Source organism: Solea senegalensis, linkage group LG10, assembly GCF_019176455.1.
Source record: "Solea senegalensis isolate Sse05_10M linkage group LG10, IFAPA_SoseM_1, whole genome shotgun sequence".
Classification (NCBI taxonomy): domain Eukaryota; kingdom Metazoa; phylum Chordata; class Actinopteri; order Pleuronectiformes; family Soleidae; genus Solea; species Solea senegalensis.
Window position 1 is genome coordinate 18,971,377 of NC_058030.1, and position 23,825 is coordinate 18,995,201.

Here is a 23,825-nt window from a genome sequence, read left to right on the forward strand (position 1 = left end):
TCTACATACTTCTCAAGAAAGACTGTTAGTTTGATTAGATTTGAAGTCTCTTCACCCCACTATTGCTATTCCTCTGTTTTTGTAATTGGATTTGACTTGGTCCAATTGGCTTTAAATAAAGATAATGTAACCATGTTGTCAGCTTTCAACAATTACGACGCTCATGATACCTTTAAAAGTGCCTCTGCGGCTAAGATTGATGATTATGGTTGCTAGTAAAATTAAGGTGTTTCATATGACAGTATACTCACATTTCAACTCGTGACAACAGTGATACAAAAGTAGAATATAGAAAGGAATCACTAGCTCTGACGTCCAAATGGCTGTTTTCAACTGTTTACTGATGTGACCACTATCTACACGTGAATGCCCCGGTGAGCATGAAAGGTTATCTGGCTGCCCATTTGCTGCGGGTGAACTCATTCCCTTTCCCTTTGTGTTTGTGCAGGTTTTTGGAGATTATTATCACTTCAGGCATCATGCCGTGGAGAAGAGGGCTTTGTCTGGCCACAGGGGGATGCGCGTCACACTGCAAAAAGAACCACAGGTAAGGCTCCTGTCAGCTTGCGCACAGCTCATAACAACAAAATGCCAGAAGACTCATTGGATTACACGCACATAGTGCGCATATCACAGCATAAACAAAAGCCAACATCAGTGACAGCTTGTCACACTCTGAATCTTTTTTGCAGTTCACACTAGTCCTTCCATCTGTCTCTCTGACACAATCTTAGGTACTGCATAGCTGTAAATATGCAAAATCAGCCGCCCCAAAACAACTCAACAGCTGGACGTATCATTGTGTTTGGCCTTGCTTTTTCTCCATCCTTGTGTCTTCATTATTCGCTATGATTAACTAGATTGTTATATTGGTATTCATTAGTCTAACATCCCTGAACATTTCATCCCTGAATTAGGGCTGAACTATAAATTGGTTTTGAATCAACAATTTCAGTATATACATTATGCTGCATATCTGACAGGGTTTATACTTTTCTGTCAGTTGGAGCCTATCGAAAAGTCATATTATTCTCTTATTGGATTTATTTTATGTTTAATTTTTATATGTAATGTATCTACTTAACAATTACAGCTTCCGTAATACTGTTCTATGTTCTTTGCCAATTAAAAATGTGTATATTATCCTTGCATTAGACCAGTGGCTCTCAACCTTTGTGAGACCATCCAAGTCAGGCTGTTGGGCACACCACACACACACAAACATACTAATCTGTCAGGCTATTATAGATAATAGCTGCTCCATTATGTTCCTGCTTTTAGTGATAAATGCTGATAATAATCCTACATTTATAGACATAGAAAGTTTGTTGGCGTGGTGTCAGTCACTCTTCGTGGTACTGTGGACAGGGATGGATGTTGGTGGCATCTGAGCATCCTAAGTGCACGCAATGGCAGTCAAATCAGCTTTGAAGCTGAGCTGTCAGATATTTCTTTGTACTATAACTTCCTTGATTCTTCACTTTGTGCCTTAATTGTGTAATGTTTTTCTCTCAGTTGAAGGAACATAGTGAATGCTTTGAGTTTTTTTTATGTTAGAACAGTTGATCCACCAGGACAAATTGCTCTATTTTGAAGTGACAATCAGTTTTGAGTCAGGTTTTGACACATTCCCTGTTTTGTTATTATCATTGTTGTATTATATCAATGTGTGTATTGAAAATGTACACTGTATGGACAAGGAGCAGTGTCCATGCAACAGCACATCAGGGAAACTCAGTGCAGCTTTTATAAAACTGAGGAGGGGCCAAAAACTTGGACCGTCACAAACTCACTCTGTAATCTTCACACTAAGGCAGATGTTATCACTTTACAGGCAGTTTTATGTGAATATAAAAAGTCCCAAGCTCAACAGTTGTTTCTTATTCAGAATTTTGTTTGATCTACAACTATCTGGTGTAATTATATTGTGATGGTTTTTCATGTGACAATGGTCCATCCCCTTTTGATTCATTACACAGTGAATATCAAACTGAAGCTTGACTTTAATTGCGAATCAAATCGCAATCACAATATCTGGCAGAAAAATCGCAATTTTCCTCCAATTGTTCAGCTGTACTGTGAATGTCATGTCATAGGACATCTGGATTTGCACCAAGGCCGTCCACATTTTGTACTTGACACATTACTGCAAATCTCACTCTCCAAACCAGCACAGTTGAGTCACCATGAAACTAGAAACAAAGTTTCATTTTTTATGCTGGGGATTTAGAGATAAGCATGCCCTCATCGCAAAAAGTGCAGTAAAGCCACCATCTTCTTATAGGTCGAAAAAACAGTAAATTGCGAACTGAAAGATGAAAGGAGCTGAAAGAGAGAATGGAGGGAAATAGAAAGCATTTATTCTGCCATGATTTACATCAGCCTTCATTAACAGCAAACATTTATCTGTATTTACAGCAGGTCTTTTGCATAGGGTAAATACATTTGCTGGGTAATTTTGGTTAATCTTCTTCACACTGATTATTAAAATGAGGTTACACACTCTACTCCTGCATTTTCATTGCAACTGAATACTGAATCCTACTGCCTCTAGATCAAGGCACGTCAGTCTGAGCCAACTCAGACTACAACAAAAAATAATAGAATGAACAAAAAAAGGCTTTTCCTTGAGCATAAAAATTGTTATTAGATGTGGATTTTATATATTATTACACCCCTGATTTATGAAAGCAACATGAGATTTGCAAATCTGGCCTATATGAGAAATGTTATTTTAGTCTGCATCAGAAGCTCATATTATGTGGGTTGTTTTATCTAATCACCAATGCACAGAAGACATTTTTACAGGGAAAGCAAGTGCACTTTTTCACATAAATTTAATATAGTTTCAGTTTTGTGTGTGCACAGGGATTGAAAGTCTTAGTTTTTTTTTCCACACCTGAGCTGATGGAGGATATGAGAGGCCAAAATGCTATACACAAACCACACTGTGAATATGTTTTACCTTTTGTAGAACGATATAAACCAGAACACTGTAAAACACATAAGAAACCTTTTTGTAGAACATGGAGAGCTAGTTCTGTTGCTTGTTTTTATTATTGTTAAACAAGATGCTGATTCACTTATGCTGTGTGAATGTTATGAGGCGAAAATCCCCCCCAAAAAATTGAATTAAACCCCTCTTCATAACACAGTGGCCATTTGAAGTGACAGTAATAAAATACTGTATTTACGCTGCTTCCAATTAGTGGGTGCCACAGCAGATTTGGGCTGACAGTGTAAATAAGTTTGTTTTCGTCTACCATTCATGCCAACAATACACAACAAAAAACATTTATTACACTTGCGAGATGAAGGGAAGTGTGTTTACACTGCCAAAAATATCCTGTTTTCAACATCCTCCTTGTGTTTTTATTTAATCCAAAAAAACAAATTCATTCACTCATTCACACATTGATTTTCAACTACCTGAGCTGCACGTAACCAGATTGTGGTTATGGTGAATTTCACTGTGGCCAGTTCTGTCAAAAACTCACCACTGATGCCTCCCCTCTCCTGGTGTTGTGCATGAGCTGGCAATCACAAACCATATGCAAATAGCTCTGCCAAGATGAAGGTCTAAAATAATGCTATTGCTGCCTTTATCTTATTGCCGGTACCTGTGTGTTTTTCCTTAAAGCAATTTGTGTTACTCGCAAGAGACTTTGCGAGCCTTGCGATTTCAGGCGAGAGGCCCTTATCTAGCAAGGCTGGTTTTTCCGCTAAAGACAGGTAGGAGGAGCGAAGACAGCCCCCAGTCTCCCCACAACCAGCCATTTAACCATCACAATGACTCCGGAGCTGTAAACTTGTGTTAAAAATACTGCGTAGTTCTTCTTTAAAACTACAGCTGTGGCAACAAAACCAGAGGGCATTTAGTTCAAGTCAGCTCTTGAACCCACAACTATTCAGGGCATCAGGTTTTTGGCTAAGGAGCGACACATTTTTCCCTACGTTACCTACACATGCCCACACACAACCAAAAATACACCAACCCTGAAGCAAAGCGAGAGCCAAAACTGCATTGCCAAAAACACAAGTGAAAAGAAAAGCAAAAAACAAAACACTAACACTGCAGCATAAATGAGTGGGTTGTTGTTTATATATGCTTATGGGCATTTGTATATTCATATGTGTCTGTAAAATCATGTGATCCCTGGAAAAGTTTCTGTTTCAGCCACTTAGAAGAGAACATATTTTTTTTTTAAAGGCAATGTAAACAGCATGGATGGATTTGGATTCAGTCAAGGCTTTGCTTTGAGCTTGTTCCCAGTATTTTCTCTCTGTTATCCAGTGACGGTGTCTTACATTTCCTCCATTGTTTCTTATACTCTGGCGCTAACGTGCCATGTATCACCACCCCTCTTTGAATAATCACACAGAGGCAAGATGACATTTGTGGCTGCATAAGCCTTTACTATTATGCTTGTGAGGGCTGTTAGTCATCTCCTGTTCACGCCACACACCTTCTCTGTGAGAGAAAGAATTGATTTGTTTAAGGGGGGCTGGGTTTGTACAAACTGCAGTGTAAGGCAGCTCACTGCATCCTGTGTTTCAAAGGGTCTTTACCCTATGTCTTTCTCTCTCTCTCTCTCTCTCTCTCCCTCTCGCTGTCCTTCTCACTCTCTTGCAGTTTTGTGACATAATCACAGAGTTAGTCTCTGGCTATAAGGGTGCACTATGTTTACAGTGTTTACAGGGAAGTGCTGGCACTATTTAATATTTGTGTTGCTGTCAACAAACCTCGTGAAATATCCAAATCCAACAACCCATAAGTTATTTTCCCAGTACTCTACCAACTTAGGTTGTCTGTGGCACGATTCAGTTGAATTAGATTGTATTTGTGTAGCATATATTATCTCAAGGCACTTTACATGGAAAGATCAAGACCTTACAATTATTATAGAGAAACCCAACAGGAACACAATGAGCATGCACTTGGCAACAGTGGAGAGGAAAAAGACTCAGAAATCGTAAATGTAAATATTGGAGTCATAGCACCAGTGGAATTTTTATGTAATTTATAACATAGAAATCTTAATTTGTTTTAGTACAACCCATATTCCCAAGTCATAATCCGCCTAATTTTTAATCAATAATAATATACCCAGATATTCTCTTGAGCCCTGTGTTTTGCAGAGATATGTTAGCAAAATCATTTTTACATCGTTGACCTTTGACCAAGCAGTTCCAGATACTATCAGGCTTTGGAGACACAGACTCAATTTCAACAGCAGCAGCAATCAGTGCTAATTGTTTTGTTTGTTTTCAATGTTTTATTTGTTTATTTAACATTTTCACATTACAAAAACCAACATGAGGTCACTAGTGGACATTTTATGCAAAAAACACATTAATTAACTTTGAAATCTCCCTCCCTCTCTAGAGCTATGTAACCTTTTCTCCCCTAGGTCTTTTTAGAGCCGTAAGGAGTAGGTCAACTGCTCAAGCAGATGTAAATGTTTAATCAATACCAACAAAAACACCTAAAGTATGAGTGTTTTTTTGAAGCCAGTACTTTGTAATTGCCTTTTTTCCCCTGCCTGCAACAGAATCTTTAACTAATACTCATCATCTCTACCTAATCATTCAGGAAATGTACCCAAGTACAATGAAATAAAAGTAGTGTCAACCTTGAAACTCAAAAAATTGTGGGCGTCGTCGACCATGCTTTGTCCACATTCCATCCAACACGCCGGTCTTTGTATCATTCTACGTAATATGTTGGCATAATAAAAAAAAACAGACATATTTTTAACACACCTCCTTTCTCCATAGTCTGAAAACAGATTTATAGATCAAAGCACGGATTTTATTGTCTGCATAATAGACAACACCAGCATGGCTTCTCCTTAGTCACCAGACAGGAAAACCCTCGGGACATCATGAAAGAGATGAAACAAATGGTTTATTGCTCCAGTGGATTACAGATCTAGCCCATATGGAGATTTCCATGTCGTCTCACTAGTAGTTCTTTGTCTGCTCTTGTATTCCGTTTATATTTTGTCCTCGTCTCAAACTTCAGGATAGTTTTTATTTCTCTGTGATAAAATCACTCACTTTTGTCTTCAGGAAGAAATACACGAGACCCTATTTTTCCCAGTCATTAAGTTCGGGTGAAGTGATATCATTGCAAATATTAGGTTTTCTCAAAATGATGTGCTATGCGTCAGCATTACGATGAGTCAGCTAATGTCCCTTCACTTGCATTAATTGTCTACATAAACGAAACACTTAATATCCAACAGTATCTTGGTGCATCCAGCACATAAACTGATTCATATAACAGTTGTAATTTTGTCTTGATAATAATGGGATATGCAGCAGCGGTAGTTCAGTGAGGTCAGTCGTGTGCAATTCTGAATGTAATGAAATGAGATAAATGTTAATTAGTCTAGGGTGACTTGAGGGAGGTTAATGCTTCCATTCTCCGAGGCAAAGCTGTGTTTGGAGCAAGACCACAATCATTAGATGTACTCAACATTTACCTTTATATTTGGTTTGGTCACTTGGCTATCATGAAATCAAGAAAGTAGAGAAGGCTCACAACCAGAAAAACAAATTTAGATGATCCAATTTCAGCTTTGTCACCTTCAAAAAAAAAAAAAGAAATTCATAGGATGCATTTGTCTCGGGCAGTAATAATGCATTGGCTTCAACTGCTGGAGAGGATAAGTGTCTCTATTATGCAGATCCCCTATTCTATGAAAAATAAAAATAATGGTTACGATGTCCTTTTGTTAAATTAGAACAACACGTATTGTTTGTTGAAGCTGTGCCCACATACGTGTAGAAAAATAATGGATGTTGTCTTCTGGGTCCCCTCTAAAGCCAACTAGGAAATCAATCATGTTCTCAATCACTATTTACAGGTCTTCTTCAATACAACATGATGCCAATTGTGTGAATTATGTTCCAGTTTAGAGGCAAATAGATGTTACAGTACAGGTGGACACCAATGTGATTTACAGTTGGTATAATCCAATAGGAGCCTGGTTGTCACGTGACATCTCTGAGCTTCCGGTTGCAAAACATCAGCACGGCACAATAATTATAGGGGTGAGATCCAGTGACGTGCGATGAGGTTTATGGCTGAGGCACTGACTCATTCACAGTCAGATTTACAAATAGTGAACCCAAAAAAGTAGCTTATTCACTATTCAGTCAGCAGCATTTGCATTGACTACTGGTTATGTTTCATATCTTATCAGCATTCCTCACACGCACATAGGTAAGGTACATATTTGGCTTAGGAAGCGTTACATTTATAACGACGAGAGCGGAGAGAGTGCATTTGCTCTGCTCCCTCCCAAGTACAGCAGCAAGAAGTATCTGTTGTTATCTCACATGTGCCCCTTTTAGTGCGGCAAGGTATAGACTGCCTCAACTTATGCCTTCTCACTGTGGGTTTATGTCTGATTGGCAAGACTTATTATGACACACTCATTCATTAAAGATAATAGCCAGACTGTGGAAAATCTTGGTGTATAATAAATGTGTCTGCAAACATCATATTAGCGACATACAGAGAGACGGCAACAGGCATGCCACGCATGCATCAACCCAGTGTGTGAGTAGGACTGTGCGATATGGCTGAAAAGCTTATCACAATATAACTAGTTCATATTGATAATCATTGATAAATTTTCATGACCTTTTTTCATAAAAAAAGGGACTGAGTTGATTCATGCAACCAAATCTGCTGAGTCTATTTTTCTAGCACTGACTTTGGTGACTTTATTGAACGTCCTATCAAGTGTTTTTTCTAATATATCGCGGAAGTTTTGGGAAGTGCACGATTAATGTTGTCATCGTATTATCATCCAGCTCTCTGTGTGAGGCTTAGTGGACTCAATTATTTTATAATGTATATTAAAAAAAATGTTTTTTCCCAATTTTCATGATGAAAACCGCATGATGACCACATGTCCCTGGTGACGTCACAACCGGTTGCCACTTAGCTGTTCCACACGTCCTTCAGATCCACCTTTCTATGCACTCAGTAGGTTCACCTCACACGCCACTGTGATATATAAAGGCCGTGGCAGAATTGTAGATTTGTTCATCTAAAATCATGTCACTGAATGTTGTGCCTTCCAAGCTCAAACTGCAGAGTACATACTGTATTTGGATGATAAAGTGTTATTCACCACAGGTTTGGGGAGCCATGCAGTGACAAAACCTCAGAGTTTGGATATGATACACCCAGTTATCAGCTCACATCGTGAAACGTGCCAGATATATACTTGCCAGTCCGAACAGTGCTGATTGTTGGTGAATGATGAAAAGGGTCTGGTGATGAAAGAGATATTGGGGGGGCTGCAGTCACTGACAGATGCTAGCACAGGTTCCTACACCCCCTGGTAGAGAGATGTATATGAAAAACATATGAGATCAAAGATGTTTTATCATCTACTATGTATGATGTGTGTTTAAATATTTAAATTAATGTCTTTAATTATTTAGTGATATTCAGAGTGAAATCTCTCAACATATATTCGCCCATAACAATGAAACCAGGTACCACTTTTATCATTGTGGCTGTACATATACATATATATGTATAGAGGCATATATAAAAGTATATGCACATGCCACATGATGTGCATATAATGTTTAAGTTGTAGCTCAAGCAAAGCAACTAAGAATTGTAAAAACTGGTCACATAACAATTTTGCAGACAGACAAAAGACGCATTTCTAAACTCATTAGTTTAGATAAGTTTAGGGCTGCAATGATTTCTATTATTAATATATTACCATATGAATTGTCTGTATAACAAACCATTAAAACTGAATTAATTTTGGTTTGTGCACAAAATTAGGCATTTGATTTTTCCATTTAATGGTTTTGTAGGTGCCACTGAGAGCCTTTCTCCCCATGTGCATGTGGGTTCTCAGCAGCTACTCTCAGTATCACTTCCTGGTTAAATGAAGGTTAAATAAAAAAGATAATTTGTTCCCTGACATGTGGTCATGTTAACTTAAACGATTAGCTACTGTTTCGCTTCTGGCAAGGACGTATGAAATAGTTTTGTTTTTTTTGCAATTTCACTTACACAACTATACTCAGGGGTGAATGGAGGAGAGTATGCATGACTTCAAAGACTCTTGTTCTCTGACCCACTGTACAGTCGCCACTTTCCCTCTGCATCTGTGGACTGAAATCGCCTCGCGTTAAGTCTCTGTCTCTCTGTCTAGTCATTACTTTTTAAACACAGCTGAGGGTATGCTTTCTATACCATGAGTATACCATGTGGGAGATTGCAACAATTGCAGAAATTCATTATCTGCCTGTCTGTTTGGACACCCGCAGGTCTTGTGGATGGAGCAGCAAGTGGTGAGAAAAAGAAAGAGGAGGGATGTGTATGAAGATCCAACGGACCCTGATTTCCCCAAGCAGTGGTACCTGGTATGTGATGTTCTCTGATCTTTATAGCCTAGACCTCATTATGCCATCATTATGGCTATATGGTTAAAATTGCAGAAGTGTTTTTTTTCCAACACAGAGTTCTTTTGAAACTGAGATGGGGGACTCTTTTTTTTTGCTATTAAGGATCATCTAAATGTTTATTTTATCCTTTGCAGCCCTTACTAAATTATTGATCATTATTATGCTTTGCACTTCTTTTTTCTATCTGTTCACATTTGTCTCGGAGGAGTTTTATTAGTGCTTGTGATTTTATTCTTTGCTATTTATTGTGCGTATTTTATTGACAGGAAGGTGTTTTGATTGTTTAAAATGCAAAGTTTATAAAAAACAAATATAAACTTTATCAAATTATTTAACTACTTTCAATCTTTCAATAGTGGCATGTATGGCTTGCAAAGAAAACAGATCCTCATGTCAAACACAGTAAATGGTCTGTATTTACATACACTTGCCATTCACTCACACTTTCATACAGCGCATCTACTGTATGTGCAGCACATCTTTCATACACATTCACACACCTGCCATCAGGAGCAAGGTAGGGTCATGTCCAAGGACACATTGCCATGTTGACTCGTGGAGCTGAGAATCTAACCCATAACCCTCCACTCCCTCTACCACTGAGCCTGCCCAGCATGTATCCCACTCAAAGATTTTGCATTTTTGGGGCCCATACAACTAGCCATTCTGAGTTGAAACCTAGAGGTAAAACAATAAAGTGGAGTAGTAGCTTGTACTATTGCCTTGCAGCAAAAAGGTTCATGACCCAGTCTGACCAAGGGCCTTATTTCATGGAGTTTGCATGTACTGTACTCCCTGTGTGTGCATGGGTTTTCTCCAAGTCCCCCAGAGAAATCCCAGCTGACATAGGGTGAAAGGCGGGGCCTACCCTGGACAGGTCGCCAGTCCATTGCAGGGCCAACACTTATGGTGTTTTTCCATTATACAGTTCCAGCACTACTTGGTTCCAATTGACTTGACTCTTCTCAGTTTAGGTATCAGGCCCGTCGTATGCCATTACTTCATAATACCTCCCCAATGTGAGTGGGGTCGTCATAGCACGGCTGCATAGCTGCCGTTGCCTTGTTTTATACACAACACAAAAACAGCCTTCATCCAGCTCTCTCTGTATCCTCTTGTCAACCTCTAAACAGGAACGTCTGCACCTTGTCGACAGACCACGGTGTATTTTTGTGGACAGCAGCCATGTATGCTCGCTGGAGTGCTCTTGCTGGTTTTTAAAAATGTTGATGTCATATTGATGTCAAATGTTGATGTCTCATCTCACTTGGAACCTTGCCAGAGCGGGTACCAAAAAAGCACCAGGTACCAGGTACTATCCATGTGCTATAACTATATAATGGAAAAGCAGCAATAGAGACACTCTGGGGCAATTTAGAGTGTCATTTAACCACTGCATGTTTTTGGACTGTGGGGGGGAAACAGGAGAACCCGGAGAAAACCCACACATGCGAGAAGAACATGCAAACTCCATGCTCCATCGAAAACATGTAGAGGTTAATTGAACATTCTAAAATGACTGTATTTGTATGTCTGTATGTTTGACCCACGACTAGTTCAGGGTGTACCCCGCCTTTCACCCTGTGTCAGCTCTTGTTGGCTCCAGCAGCCCCACGACCCTCATGTGGAGGATAAAGCGGTATAGACAATGGATGTATGTATGAACTGTATCTAGGGAGAATCAGTAAACAAATTGTTGAGTCATACTCTCACACTCTGTTATTCTACCAAGTTTTGTGAAGATATATTTTAGGTCTTAGAGGTTTTGAACAAAATGTACAATGGTGCTGCAACCACTAAAAAAAAGGATACATTTATCAGACTGATCAGGTAGGTCCAGTCAGATAAATGTATCTAATTTGTCACTCTGAACAGTGCTGTAAATTGAATTGCTGTCATTTTGACAAACCCTGTATTTATATCAGCTTCACGTGCCAACACAATGGTTCTGAGTCACTTGTGCAGTGTGATGCAATGCTGGGTGAAAGGTAAAAAAAAATTTTTGGGACAGCTCCACTGCTGAAATATTATGTCACATGTGAAATACTGATAGCAGATGGTCTTGGCTCTGTGGCTGTTTCATTATACACAGCTGTTCATGGAAATTCACCAATTTGCCCAAATCTTTGCCTTTTCATGTACACATAAATCCTCTGTCGCCACAACAGAAACCACATGTGCCATTCAGCCACTTATCGTCTGAAGACTTCTAAAACTTTCTGTCCTTTAGTGTTCCACATCATGTAGCCCAGGCTTGAAAGACAAATGTTGAATATCACCGTTAAGGACTTTTTCAGTCATTTATTGTTGCATATGAGGTTGGCAGTGATGATGTTTTTTATTCCTCCTTTTTATATAACTTTGTCTTTCAATTCCACCTCTCACTCTCACTCTTCACAGGTTTCCATTATTTATCCAAGTCACACCATTCTCTCTGTATCCAATCCCCTGTTTGTCTCTCCCTCCTCTCTAAGCTTGCAGGCTGTTACTTGTGAGGCAAATGCTAGTGCAAATGCTTTTTTGTGTGCATTTCTGTCTCTTCCAGTAAAGTGCTCACAATGAGCCACTCACATGATAACATGTGGGCGATACATTAAATTTGCAATGTAAGTGTCCATGTGTCAGCTCTGATCTTCATTTTCTGGACATGGCTATTTTTATATCAGGGGCGATGTTGCCTCACACTTTGACAGGAGTCAAACATCTTTGCAGATGATTTAACCGACTGTTTTCACAGCGACGTGACTTCTGCTGGTCTGTCTGAAAAGTGTCAGTCATAGCAGATTGACAGCTGAACAATAGGTCTCTGTCTATTCCAGTCCAACCCAACACACCAAGACCTGAATACCAAAGAAGCCTGGGTTCAAGGCTTCACAGGAAGAGGAGTTGTGGTGACGATCCTGGATGATGGCATTGAGAAGGACCATCCTGACCTCGTCAACAATTATGTAAGTAAAAAGCACAAAATGGTGGAACACAGATCACTCATTTGTAACATATTGACAGCCACAGAGAATTGACAGTAAATGTAAATAAGAGCCTGTGGAGGCAGTTAGCTGCTGTTTTAAAGTACGTCTTGTGTCTCTCCTAGGACCCAGAGGCCAGCTATGATGTTAATGACGGAGACACTGATCCCCAACCAAGATACACTCAGCGGAATGAGAATAGGTAATGTGACAGCAAAAATAATAATAAGTAATGGTATTGGCCATAACTGCTTGAAAATGGGCTTTCAAACAATGTAGATATTTGCCAAAGTGGTGCAAATGTAATTATCATACTGTATATTCATTAACTGAGAAATAAGTAGGACTTTTGTCCCACTCGTTGTTGTTGTTATTTTTAACGTGGCCAACTCACTATAGTGGTTTGCTGATGGGTAATAGTACCTATGAGAAAGCAACATGTCTATACAGCTTTTGGTCACATACTTTTTGGCTGATGCATTTAAAAAAACCATATAATCATATAACGTTTGAAAATAGTCTTGCAGTCATTCTGCACAATCGTTACCTTTTGTGTGTGTGTGTGTGTGTGTGTGTTCTTGCTTCATTGCACAAGCCAAGCTGCTGTTGCTGCATTTTAACTTCCAGTTTGTACAACCCCACAGCTACTTTGGCACATCTTTGCTACGAATACAATATTTGTTTACTTGCCCTCAGTGATTCAGGCTCTTCTCTTCCTGTGTCTGTTGATGGCATTAAAACAAATTGTATGACGGGATACTCCAGCGAGGGCAAATGCTAAAACCCATCATCATCCCTTATCCCAATTTCTCCAAATTGTATGTTCCTCTGACGTAGTCCAATCCCTGTGGATTGGATGAGACACTGCATCCTGCCTCTGAAATGCTCAGCAGGATTTGTCTCAAATCTTTCTCTTTTCTGGGAAGACTGCCACCAAGTCTTTTTGTAGTTGTTTGTTTTCATCTTGGGTTTCAAAGCGCAGCATCCACTTGCAGTTGCTAGAAAAGCTTAGCAAGTTTTTCAGGAGATAGTGGAAATAATAGTGTGAGAGTAGACGTCGCTTCTGTTGAACATTTAGCATTGTTTCTTTTGTTGTTATACTTCAGAGAGGCGCGCAGACATTACACACATAATGAAACAGAGAGTGCAAGGAGTCACACAAACACACACACAAATACTCTACTACCCATGTCAGTGGAATTGGCACAGTAATTATGTTGGACTGGATCAATTATGAGAATGGAATGAAAAGCAAGGGTGTGTCTCTTTGTCTGCAGTGTGGAGCTACACTGTTCACAGTGACCTGTGGACAAATTATATCCAATGAGCTATGTAAATCACCACAGAGTAATACACAGTGAGACAGTGAGTAATGCTCACTGCCCCCTCACACTGAGATTATATGAATATATTCATAGGATAATAAACGGAAAAGGAGGAGTTGGAGGCAGGCATTTTTCCAGAGCAATGAAGTCCACTTCATTTGTACTGATTACACACCATGCCAGATTTGGACTCCTCCTCTCGGGGCTTTTCCATCAAGATCCTCTGTGCTCTTGAGTTTGCAGCTCTGGCAGTTGTTGTTGAAGGGGGTGTCGTTTGAAGGCTGTTTGGGAACAAGCCAAGAAGGTAATCCATTTGAGCTCCATCAAGACAATATCTGTCCTGTTTTTTCTCTACTTTTGTGTAATTCTCCTCCCTTATATTAGTGTTATAAGGATAGATTGAGTTGAGGATTGCATGATTGATTTCACTTTATACCCTTGGCCTGTTAGTAAAGCAAAATGCTATATAATACTGGATCATTTTAAGGTCTAGGCAATTTGGCAATTTCAGCCAAAATGCATGATTTCCATTCATGTTTCACTCCAGATTTGTAAAAGTTTAAAACCACAGTTAATTGGTTTCTCAAACCTTCACTTCAGAGAAAAGTCTTTTATTCTGATCTCAGGTTTATCTTAAGCCATATCACCATATCACGCCCTAATATGAGACCAAACAAAACCTTAATTCGTACTCAATTGTGTTCATGCATTTGGAAATAAAGTTTGGTTCGTAAGACCTTAATATATCATATCATCACAACAGATTACATTTAGATATATAAGCGTGAACTAAATTCATTATTATGCCTATCCTTAGACAAATAGAGAAATTATACAGGCGTGTATAACCAATAATAATAAGTAAGAATAATCTTACTGCCTTCCTTACTTCAAATATATAGCCACACACACAAATAAACAGAGAAGAGAAGGAGAGCACATGTCTTGGTCCCTCTCTAATTTCCTGTAAAGAACTGTTACCTTCTACTGGGAACTGTTGACAGGGCTCCATTAGTTTACACCCATATGCCAGCATGTAAGACTTCATAGTGACAGCCTTTATTAGAAAATGACTGACATTTTCCACAGCCTTGTGTGTCCTTCACCAGAGACCAGCCCATCTGCACCTGAATACTAATATAAAGCTGTGAGTACGGAGAAAGTGTGAGAGTCTGTGAGAGAGTGTGTGTGTGTGTGACTGTATGACATGCAATGTCCTCTGAAGTCGTGGAAACCAGTGCGTGTGTGTGGGTGTGATGGATGGATAATTTGAAAGATGGCATTAATAAACACTGAATTAAGTGTTTTCATGCCTCTCTTGCCATATGGAATTGATCTGTCCTTGGTGGCGGAGGGCCATTTGTTTCTCTCACCGTCAAAGTGCCACATCAGCAGAAAAAACACTGAGTAGCAAACGTGGCAAATGTGTAATACATACATCTGTGTCTGATATGATCAGTGTGTAACTTCTAAAAGGGTTTATGGCAAACATTCTATATATTACCCATAAGTGTGTTTGTTTAAGTGTAAATTCAAGTAAGCCTCATATGTACTTTATGCAAAAGGCCATCTTGCACGGCCATGTGTCGGCATCAGCCCAAATGAACAAAGCCAGCCAGAGTATACATTCAAAACGAAGAGGAACAACATGCTGATATACATGAGGCCACTGTAGTTCCTGATATGCTTGAGAATGGGAATAGCTGAGTGGAGGAATCCTCCATTTACACTCTTACAATTAGAGGCCGTCCATACAGAGACGGTGTTTTTTGAAAAAGCCTCCTAGACTGGGGAAAATCTCAAAACGCTGGCCTTGTGTTTCTGCGTAGACAGCAAATACACTACTTTAGGAAAACTTTTGACGTCATATTCCTAGCTGTCTCTTGCGCTGTCATTCATTATCTTGTGTTTGGAGATTGTTTGACAGTTTTACCAACTAATGTCAACGAAAAGTTACTAAAGTCGGCCTGAAAAGACGCTACATATCACGATAGAACATGTCCTGTCTTTAGAGATTTGTGGGGGACACAGGGGTGAAAGAAGTGTCGAATCGTAAAAAAAATAAAGAGCGGAGAAAACAAAACCTATTTTTACTTGAATAAACAAAACAGATCAGTGATTGTTCCACACACACAGTCTGCAGCACTGAACATCCACAGCTCGTTCTTGTCTGTGACTCTGTTTATGTGTGCTGTGTGTGTCTTCGTGTGTGCTCACTCAGCACTTTTGTGTGTGTCTGACTCTCCACCCGCAGTTAATACAGTTAGACGGGTTGCACTCGTGCGGCAGAATTGTGCATTCTCGTAAAGTATTTAGGTTAATGACAGAAAGTCGCTACATTTGTTTTTTGACAATTAATAAACGTCGCCGGGGTCTGTAAAGTCGCTAAATATGCACCTGGAAACGACGCGAAACATAGCGTAAACAGACAGACATTATTTCCCTTTCTTTCCTCTGGCTCGGTTCATTCTGTGTCTTATTATATCTGTAATGTGTTAAATGACTTCTCTGTTTTTTGGTGTTCCTGACGTATGTATTATGTACATTTTAAATTTTTTTAAAGGTTGCTTATGTTTTATGCCGTTTCCGTCTGGACGTGGCCATAGATGTCCAAGTAGAAATGCTAGTCGATGCCTATCTGACAGTAACAGTACTTCAAACTAAAGATGGACTAACCTTAACATGAAAACGTTATGAACCCATTAAGAGTGAATGAAAAACAAATTAAAATGTAAACCTATTGTCCCTCCATACATCCTCTAATGTGACCAGGAGGATAAAGGGATGGAATGATCAGTCTTTTAATAATTTATCTTTTTAATATACTCATGCATAGTCACATGAACTGATTGACTTTTTGTAATCAATGAATAATCAAATATTCCTGCCCCCTCCTTAATCATTTTTATATATAACTTGCTGGGTTTAATTTATTTCCTGTCGTTAGAGTGTGGTCTTGAATGCATATTGGTATTACTGACTAATGTGTCTATTTTTTGCTCTTTTGTTCCATGAAAGTTTGACTTTCCAGAAACACATTTGGTAATTGCTTATACATATTAATTCTTAGACATTATTTCCTCACATTAATGGGCTTTTTTTTCTTTCCTGTCTGTATTCAGGAGTGTGGTCTTTCATTTTGAGAGCATTTTGTCTTCATTTCACGTTCTTATTCTCTCTTGTGGCCACTGCTCGCATGCAAATGTGCTCTGTTTCTACTCCGATCTGTTTGTCTGCACTCAGATATATATGCTGTAGTTGCACAAAGGTTGTGTGCTTCAGGTCGAGTTTGTCTCCTCATGCTCGGGCTGCTTCTGTGTGCTTGCAGAAATCTGCTATCAGATTTTAGCTTTCACTCATGGAGCTTTGTGAATAATACCCTGTCAGTAGTAGTAATTTATACTATTCCTACTGTTGTATCCTGTGATCTCCTGTTGTCTTTAAATCTGTGATTTCCTGCTCATTCCCAGTTTACCGCTTACCTACTCCAAGCCTAATGCTTAAACCTAATGTGACATATTCCCCTCTCAAGAGGTTCGATGTTTCTGCACTTCCCTGCATACACAGACACTCCGTTGTAATGTAACTGGGGAGTTTGTATTCTTTTTTGTAAAGAGAAAAGAAATCTTAACCCAATTTGGATTCCAGCTGCAGTCGCAGTGTCCAAATGCTGTCGGATAAGTGGCTTCTATTGCCTGAAATGTTCTTTCAGTATGTGAATGTAAATAAAATGGTCTGTCCTCTGCAAACAGTACATACAGTATGCTGCATGCATAGCTGTATCTGTCTGTGTGGAGTCTGAGTAGAGGCAGTGGAGTGAAGTTGTTGAGGGGGGCAGAAAAACTCAGTCTGATGGAGAACCAGAGCACAAATCAATGAACACAGCTTGCCACTGCATTGTACACTGAGTGCCTCTGTTGCACACAGCAGGTCTCACCTGCCTTGCACTGACACATTTTAGAACTCGGTGTCGTGTATAATTGGCATTCTGCAAGCATACACATTCGCACTCCTATGTCAGTGGGGGTTTTGTTTGCACATAACAAAAATATTTTTTTCCTACTGTGCTTTAAGGAGCAGACGACAGGTTGGAACAGAGAAGTACTAGTCACTTGTCACTTTAGTGTTTAACGTTTAAAATTGGGATTTCATTAGTATAACATGTGCAGTGGCTTACTACTACTTTTAGTGGAACTAATGTGCATCCATGCGAACACACCTAAATACAGTATCACATGACCACACGGGGACACTAGGTATGTGCATGCCACTGTTGACCGAAAACTGGTTCCCTCTCCTCTGCAGTTTCCTTTGTTACTGCTAACAAGAGACAACATTGGTAAAAAAAATAATAAAGAGAGATAAGAGGTGAAACTGTTCCCAGCTGATCATCAAGTTGTTGCTGATAGGAACCAATCGGGAAGCGGTAACCGTGTCATCGCTTACAAAGGTCTCCATGTTTAACCATCCAGACTGAAACTAGGCCCTGGAGTTTTTAACAAAAACTGAGCCAGCAGCGTGTTCAATCTTATCTGTTTTTGGACACGGAAATGCTGGGTTAGTGTAGAGGGCAGGCAAAATCCATGTAAACAAGAATTCTGTAGTGTCGATGTAGCCATAAGTAAGTTCTCTGTTGCCCACCTGTCTACACTCAATAACATAATACTTACATTTTTCACAAATGTATTAAAAATCAGAAACTGACGCCTCTTATTTCCATGTCGAGCCAGGAGACACCAAAAAGCGGACAATTCTTCATGGCTTTCTACCCTTATTAATGATTTTACAACTATCTAAGAAACAGACAGATAACTATTGTTTATTTATAATTGAAGACATTTTAGTGTAAAGAGAGCAATACTAAGACTTTAAAATAGAAATACTGAGAGAAGGAAAAATACCCTTCCATGATACAACTGTGGGAAGATATCGGTCACGGCAAGGGAGTAAAACCATTTCAAAAACTTATTGTAAAACTCTCTAAAGTTTGAAACCATTTTGAGTCACCATGCAAGAAGGGCCTTGGTCAGGGAGTTGTCCTACAACTTAATGGCCAATCGAATAAAGAAGTCCTCTCGGACCATCTCTGCAGCACACCATCAGTCACGCCTTCAAGACAGAATGGCCAGCAAAGCCACTTTGAGTAAAAGGCACATGACAGCACGCTTGGAGTTTGACAGATGGCATTTAGAGGCACAGGAGGAAAAGGTCTCTGGTTTGATGAAACAAAATTGAACCCTTTGGGCAGAATTCCAAGCTATGTCAGGTGAACACCAGGCACTGCTCATTACCTGGCTAATATAATCCCTTCGGTGAAGCATGGTGGTGACAGCATAATGCAATTACGCTGCTTCTTTTTTCTCTTTTTTTTTCACTCCCACAGGGAGACCAGTCAGAATCAAGGGAAGGATAAATGCAGCCAAATACAGAGAGGTTCTCAAATACCTCTTAAATTCCCAGTGATTGGAGAAAAAAAGTGACATTGCCTGTGGTGGTGGTGGTCATGGTGGTGTTTTTCCTCCACTTTGCTTTGTCTCACAAGGGTGACAAAAAAACACCTCAAGACAGACCAACCACTGTCAATGACAATCACATTTCAGTGTAAAAGAGGCTCAAGAAATCCTGCCTCATAGTACACATGACCTATATTTACAAGAGTTCTTCAATGACAAAAAAAAGCTATTTATATTGATACAGAAATGCAGTGGCTTTGGAACTGCATTTTAAATTTTAAGCTGCGTGTTAAACCCCATGGAACATCTGTAAAGAACCTTTGGCGTTTTACACACACTTTCCATCCAGTCTGTAGGAGCTTGAGAGGATCTGCCACAAAGAACAGGATGGACCAAATCCAGGTGTGCAAAGCATGTTGAGATTTACTCAAATAGACTCTAAGCTGCTATTTCTGCCAAAGGAGCTTGTGCAGAATAGTGTACATGAGTCCTTTTGCTTTCTGTTTTTTTATGAAGATGCGTTTTCGTTCTGTCACCCCATTTAGGGTTACTGAGAATATATTTATGGGCAATAAAGACAATACATTTAAAATTGTACTTGGTGAAAGTGAAGTAATCAGAATTCTGAGGCCACTGTGGAGGATGTTGTTTATCCAACAAGCAAATTCTTCAGTGAATAAAGACCAAATGCACATCAGTCAAATCTTGTATTAAACTTTTGAGACTTCATTTGTCATCCTGAGCCCAACAATTGACAGCTTTACTTAAGTTTTCTCAGACTCTCAAGTTGAGTCTCTGCAGTGTGTGTGTAAAAGGACTAAATAAGAAAACATGGAAAACACTTTTTATTCTCACCAGCCCATGCTGCAGATAAACACAACTTTACACTGAGTTCATCAATTATTGTTTGCAAAGCTGCCACCTTTTGTCAAACCTGAATAATGTAAATCTGCTTCCCTTATCTTGTTTATTCTGCAGGGGATTGCTTGTTTATTTGTCCAGACTGCCAGACAGACTTTGTGCGGGTGATGTTGGCAGAGACCTCGCTGCCAAAAACAGATTCATCTCTCTCTCTGTCTGCTTCCCTGCTATAATTTGTGTTAAAGAAATAGACAGTGTGTGATTGAAAGCTGCTTTTTTTTTTAATATTTTGATGAGCTATGGCTATGTTGATTGGAGTGGCAGTCCAAGGGCAAACCTCATTCCACAATATATTACTGATCACTTCGAGGCAGTCAATATAACTCAACTCAGTTGAATGGATTGTGATGAATGGGACGTTAAAACAGTTTTGTCTGATCTGTGCACAGATAATCTAGTTAAGACATGCTTGGAGATGTTGAGCAGTTTGTTTTTTTAACCAGTTAGGTGATTGGGATTTATTTTAAGACTATTGGAAACACGTTAACATGATTTATCATTTGGCAGACTTCATCTAATTTGTTTTCACTACGTGACTCTGCATTTAATTGTTTTAATTAACCCCTTTTCGGATACCTCACCGGACTGGCGACCTGTGCAGGGTGTACGCCACCGGCCCCACGACCCTCATGTGGAAGATAAAGCGGTAGACAATGAATGAATGAATGAATGAATGCCTCACAATTGGTCACTTTTATTGCACTAAAAGGGTGTTTTTCCATTCCTTCAATAGCAGAATAATATATTTTATACACTAGCACAGCTGGTACTCAAACTAAAAAAAATAACCCAAAAACATTGATTTCTGGCCTTCTCTGTAGATTTTTTGGCTCTTTGTTCATTTGAGTTTCCTCCACAAAACTTTTGAGATGCACTCGAGTTGCACTACATTGCTTGAAGGCATTAGTGTTCAAAAAAGATTCTGTGTGAGTTTGCCTGATGATGGCGTGACAACTTCTACACTGTTTTCCCCTGCCCTTTGTCACTTGTATCCCAGCTGAGGCAGATATCAGTGTTGGTCTTATATAAGGAACGTGGAATTTGAAAGAAGCGCATTTGATCGTCGAGTGAATAAAGTTGGATTTGGCACCACAAGATTGAAAGATCTCCACTTCAAATTCTAGTGCAACTATTTGAAGACCACAGCAGAGCTGAGCAGAAAATAGCCTCATCCTTTTGGCTGCTGCAATGAACAGACCCTTTTCGGTCCATCTAAAATTGATTATATAAACCCGTGTACTGCAATGCCAAGTGGCCTGGATAAGGCATCTGTCACACTTAGACATGTATGTTTCTACACACAGGTTTTCCACACTACCAACTGACTGTGTTTGCATTTGTCACCCATCAGGAAACATCTTCCTGGACCATTAGAAACAGAATGTTACATCAGCAGCGAGTAATAATGTGCTTTTCTTCCTCAGAGCTGTCATTATTAAAACCTATAGAGCCATTTTAACACATTTAGTCATCATTAAGTGTGCTACTTAGCATCTTAAAACATTAGTTTTATGTCTTCCGAGCCTTAAGGGGAGCACTCTAAAATTTAATTGTTCTATTTTTGATTGTACTATATTGTATCCCAGTTACAAAACTGCAATACACAAATGTAAGACACAATTCAAAACTTCAGGGGTTCTCATCCCTGCATTAGAGTGTGATGTTTTGAAGCTTGAGTTAAAAGGTGAATTCAAATTGAAATAAAAAAAAATCACAAAATAAAATCACAACTAAATATTTTACCCAAATCATTCAACTGTAAATCTGCCTACCACAAAAGAAAATTCATTAAAAAAAATCTGTGCACCAGCCTTTAGAAGTTTAGTTTAGTGTGTAGGGTTTACACATAGGGCAACACCAAATTTGGTCTGCATGTTTAGATGCCAGTAGAGATTGTTGGGAGTAAAGACAAAATCAGTGTACTGTGCAGATGCACCTTAACGTACAGAAGTCATTTGCTCCTGTTTAGAAACAGAAAAAGAGTTTTCAGTATTTATGCCTCATGCACGTTCATTGCGTCATTGATGACCGACTGAAGTTTGTTGGACGGGAATTGCCAGGAATCATGGAAGTTGCCGGGTGTTTACAGGGCCGTTAATCTGGTTTTTCATACAGTGTTAATGACTCTGGCTGTATGTGTACATTATTAGTGTGTGGGTGGGTTGTGTCATGAAACATTTTTATAATTAGAAAAAGAAATCACTTGTTTATCCATGTTAATATTGTGGCGTGGTGACAAATGAATTAAAAATTGGACGCTGTTTCGTGTAAAAAATAATGTCTCCAAAGGAGATGTCACTTTCACTTGGGGCTATGGGAGGCTGTTGAGATGCAAATGAGAGTGTCGTGTAATTCTATATGAAAATCTATCGGCATAATTTAAAAACCACCCAGCCCTTCCGGATATATTAGGTAATTTGTAGTGAAGCGTCTTGTCCAGGGATACATCTGCATGTAAACTACACAAGCCAAGGATCAACCCCTTGACCTTTATGGTTGGAAGACAACCCACTCTATCACTGAGCCACTGCTGCCCCAGAATATGAAAGCAAGAACAATCTCAGCCAAAAACGACAGCCTCTGCATACGCCACCACAGAGACTGCCTGATGCTGGTGTTAATACAATTTAAGTTTGAAACCGCTCTCCAGAACCAGTGGAAACGAAGTCTTTGTGACCGGAGTAAGTGATCAATATTCTCACCAGGCAACCTTCCAACTAAAAATATTAGCCTATAACCTTTAAGGCCAACCTACGCTAGACAGCTCTGAAGTGACCACACAATAAATAGTGACATAAAATGAGTATAAGTTCATATCATTCAATTGTTCACGCACATTTCACAATTTAGTCTAATACATCTTGATTAAATAAGTCTTAAATTGTTGGGGGAAAAATTCAGACCTGTACAGCAGATGTCATATTAAAATTACAGTCAATTATAAGGCTTTCAATCTACAGCACCACCTGCAAATGTTACCGCTCTCTCTCTCGTAACGGCTCACTGTGCCATCCCAAGGTGTCCAGAATCAATTGTTTATTTTAATTGTATGTAAATTCTGGAATATATATATATATAGGAATATATCAAACTTTATGCATCATTCAAATGACAGCTTCAATTAGATGATACCATGTTTGTGCATAATGTGAGTGGTGGAACTGTGGGCAGTCATTAATCGACTGCTCTGTGTTTTCTATCGAGTCTGGATGGTCTGTTGTTACAGGACATTGCATCATGGCCCGGACAGATTGTGTTCAGACAGTGACATGGCTTTATTGTCTTGTAAAAGACAGGGTTCAGACTTGACTGAAAACAGTGCCAGGGGGGAAGATAAAGACATTGCCACTCTCTGTTCCTTTTACTTCTTTGGATAAGATAAGGAAGGTCACATTGGCTTCAGTGAGTGAATCGCCTGTGGTTCAGCAGCCTTTTATCTCAGCTTTAAGCTTTTGTTAGAGTTCATTTTTACAAAGTTTGCTTTTGGAATAATAATAAGTCCTCTGGCTCAGATATGAACCAATAATTGACTTTGATTGTCTTTCTTGAAGGATGAGGTTGCACCCGAACTTACAGGGGTAGCTGAGAGTAGTTGTGTAAGGTTTTGACTTATTATTAACACTGACTTTGCTCAGCATGTCACAGCATGGACCTGCCTGGGAGCGTGCCATTCTCTCACTGATAACCCAAACTAAAAAATAATATAA

At 39.3% G+C, this 23,825-nt stretch overlaps 1 protein-coding gene across 1 annotated transcript in view; it reads left to right on the plus strand.

The window, feature by feature from the left end:
* furinb (furin (paired basic amino acid cleaving enzyme) b) overlaps window positions 1-23,825 on the plus strand; it is a 100,226-nt gene that overhangs the window by 48,273 nt on the left and 28,128 nt on the right. The window contains exons 3-6 of the mRNA XM_044036083.1: window positions 449-547; window positions 9,316-9,411; window positions 12,273-12,401; window positions 12,545-12,621. Coding sequence (XP_043892018.1) covers window positions 449-547; window positions 9,316-9,411; window positions 12,273-12,401; window positions 12,545-12,621 — 401 coding nt within the window. The remainder of the gene's footprint in view (window positions 1-448; window positions 548-9,315; window positions 9,412-12,272; window positions 12,402-12,544; window positions 12,622-23,825) is intronic.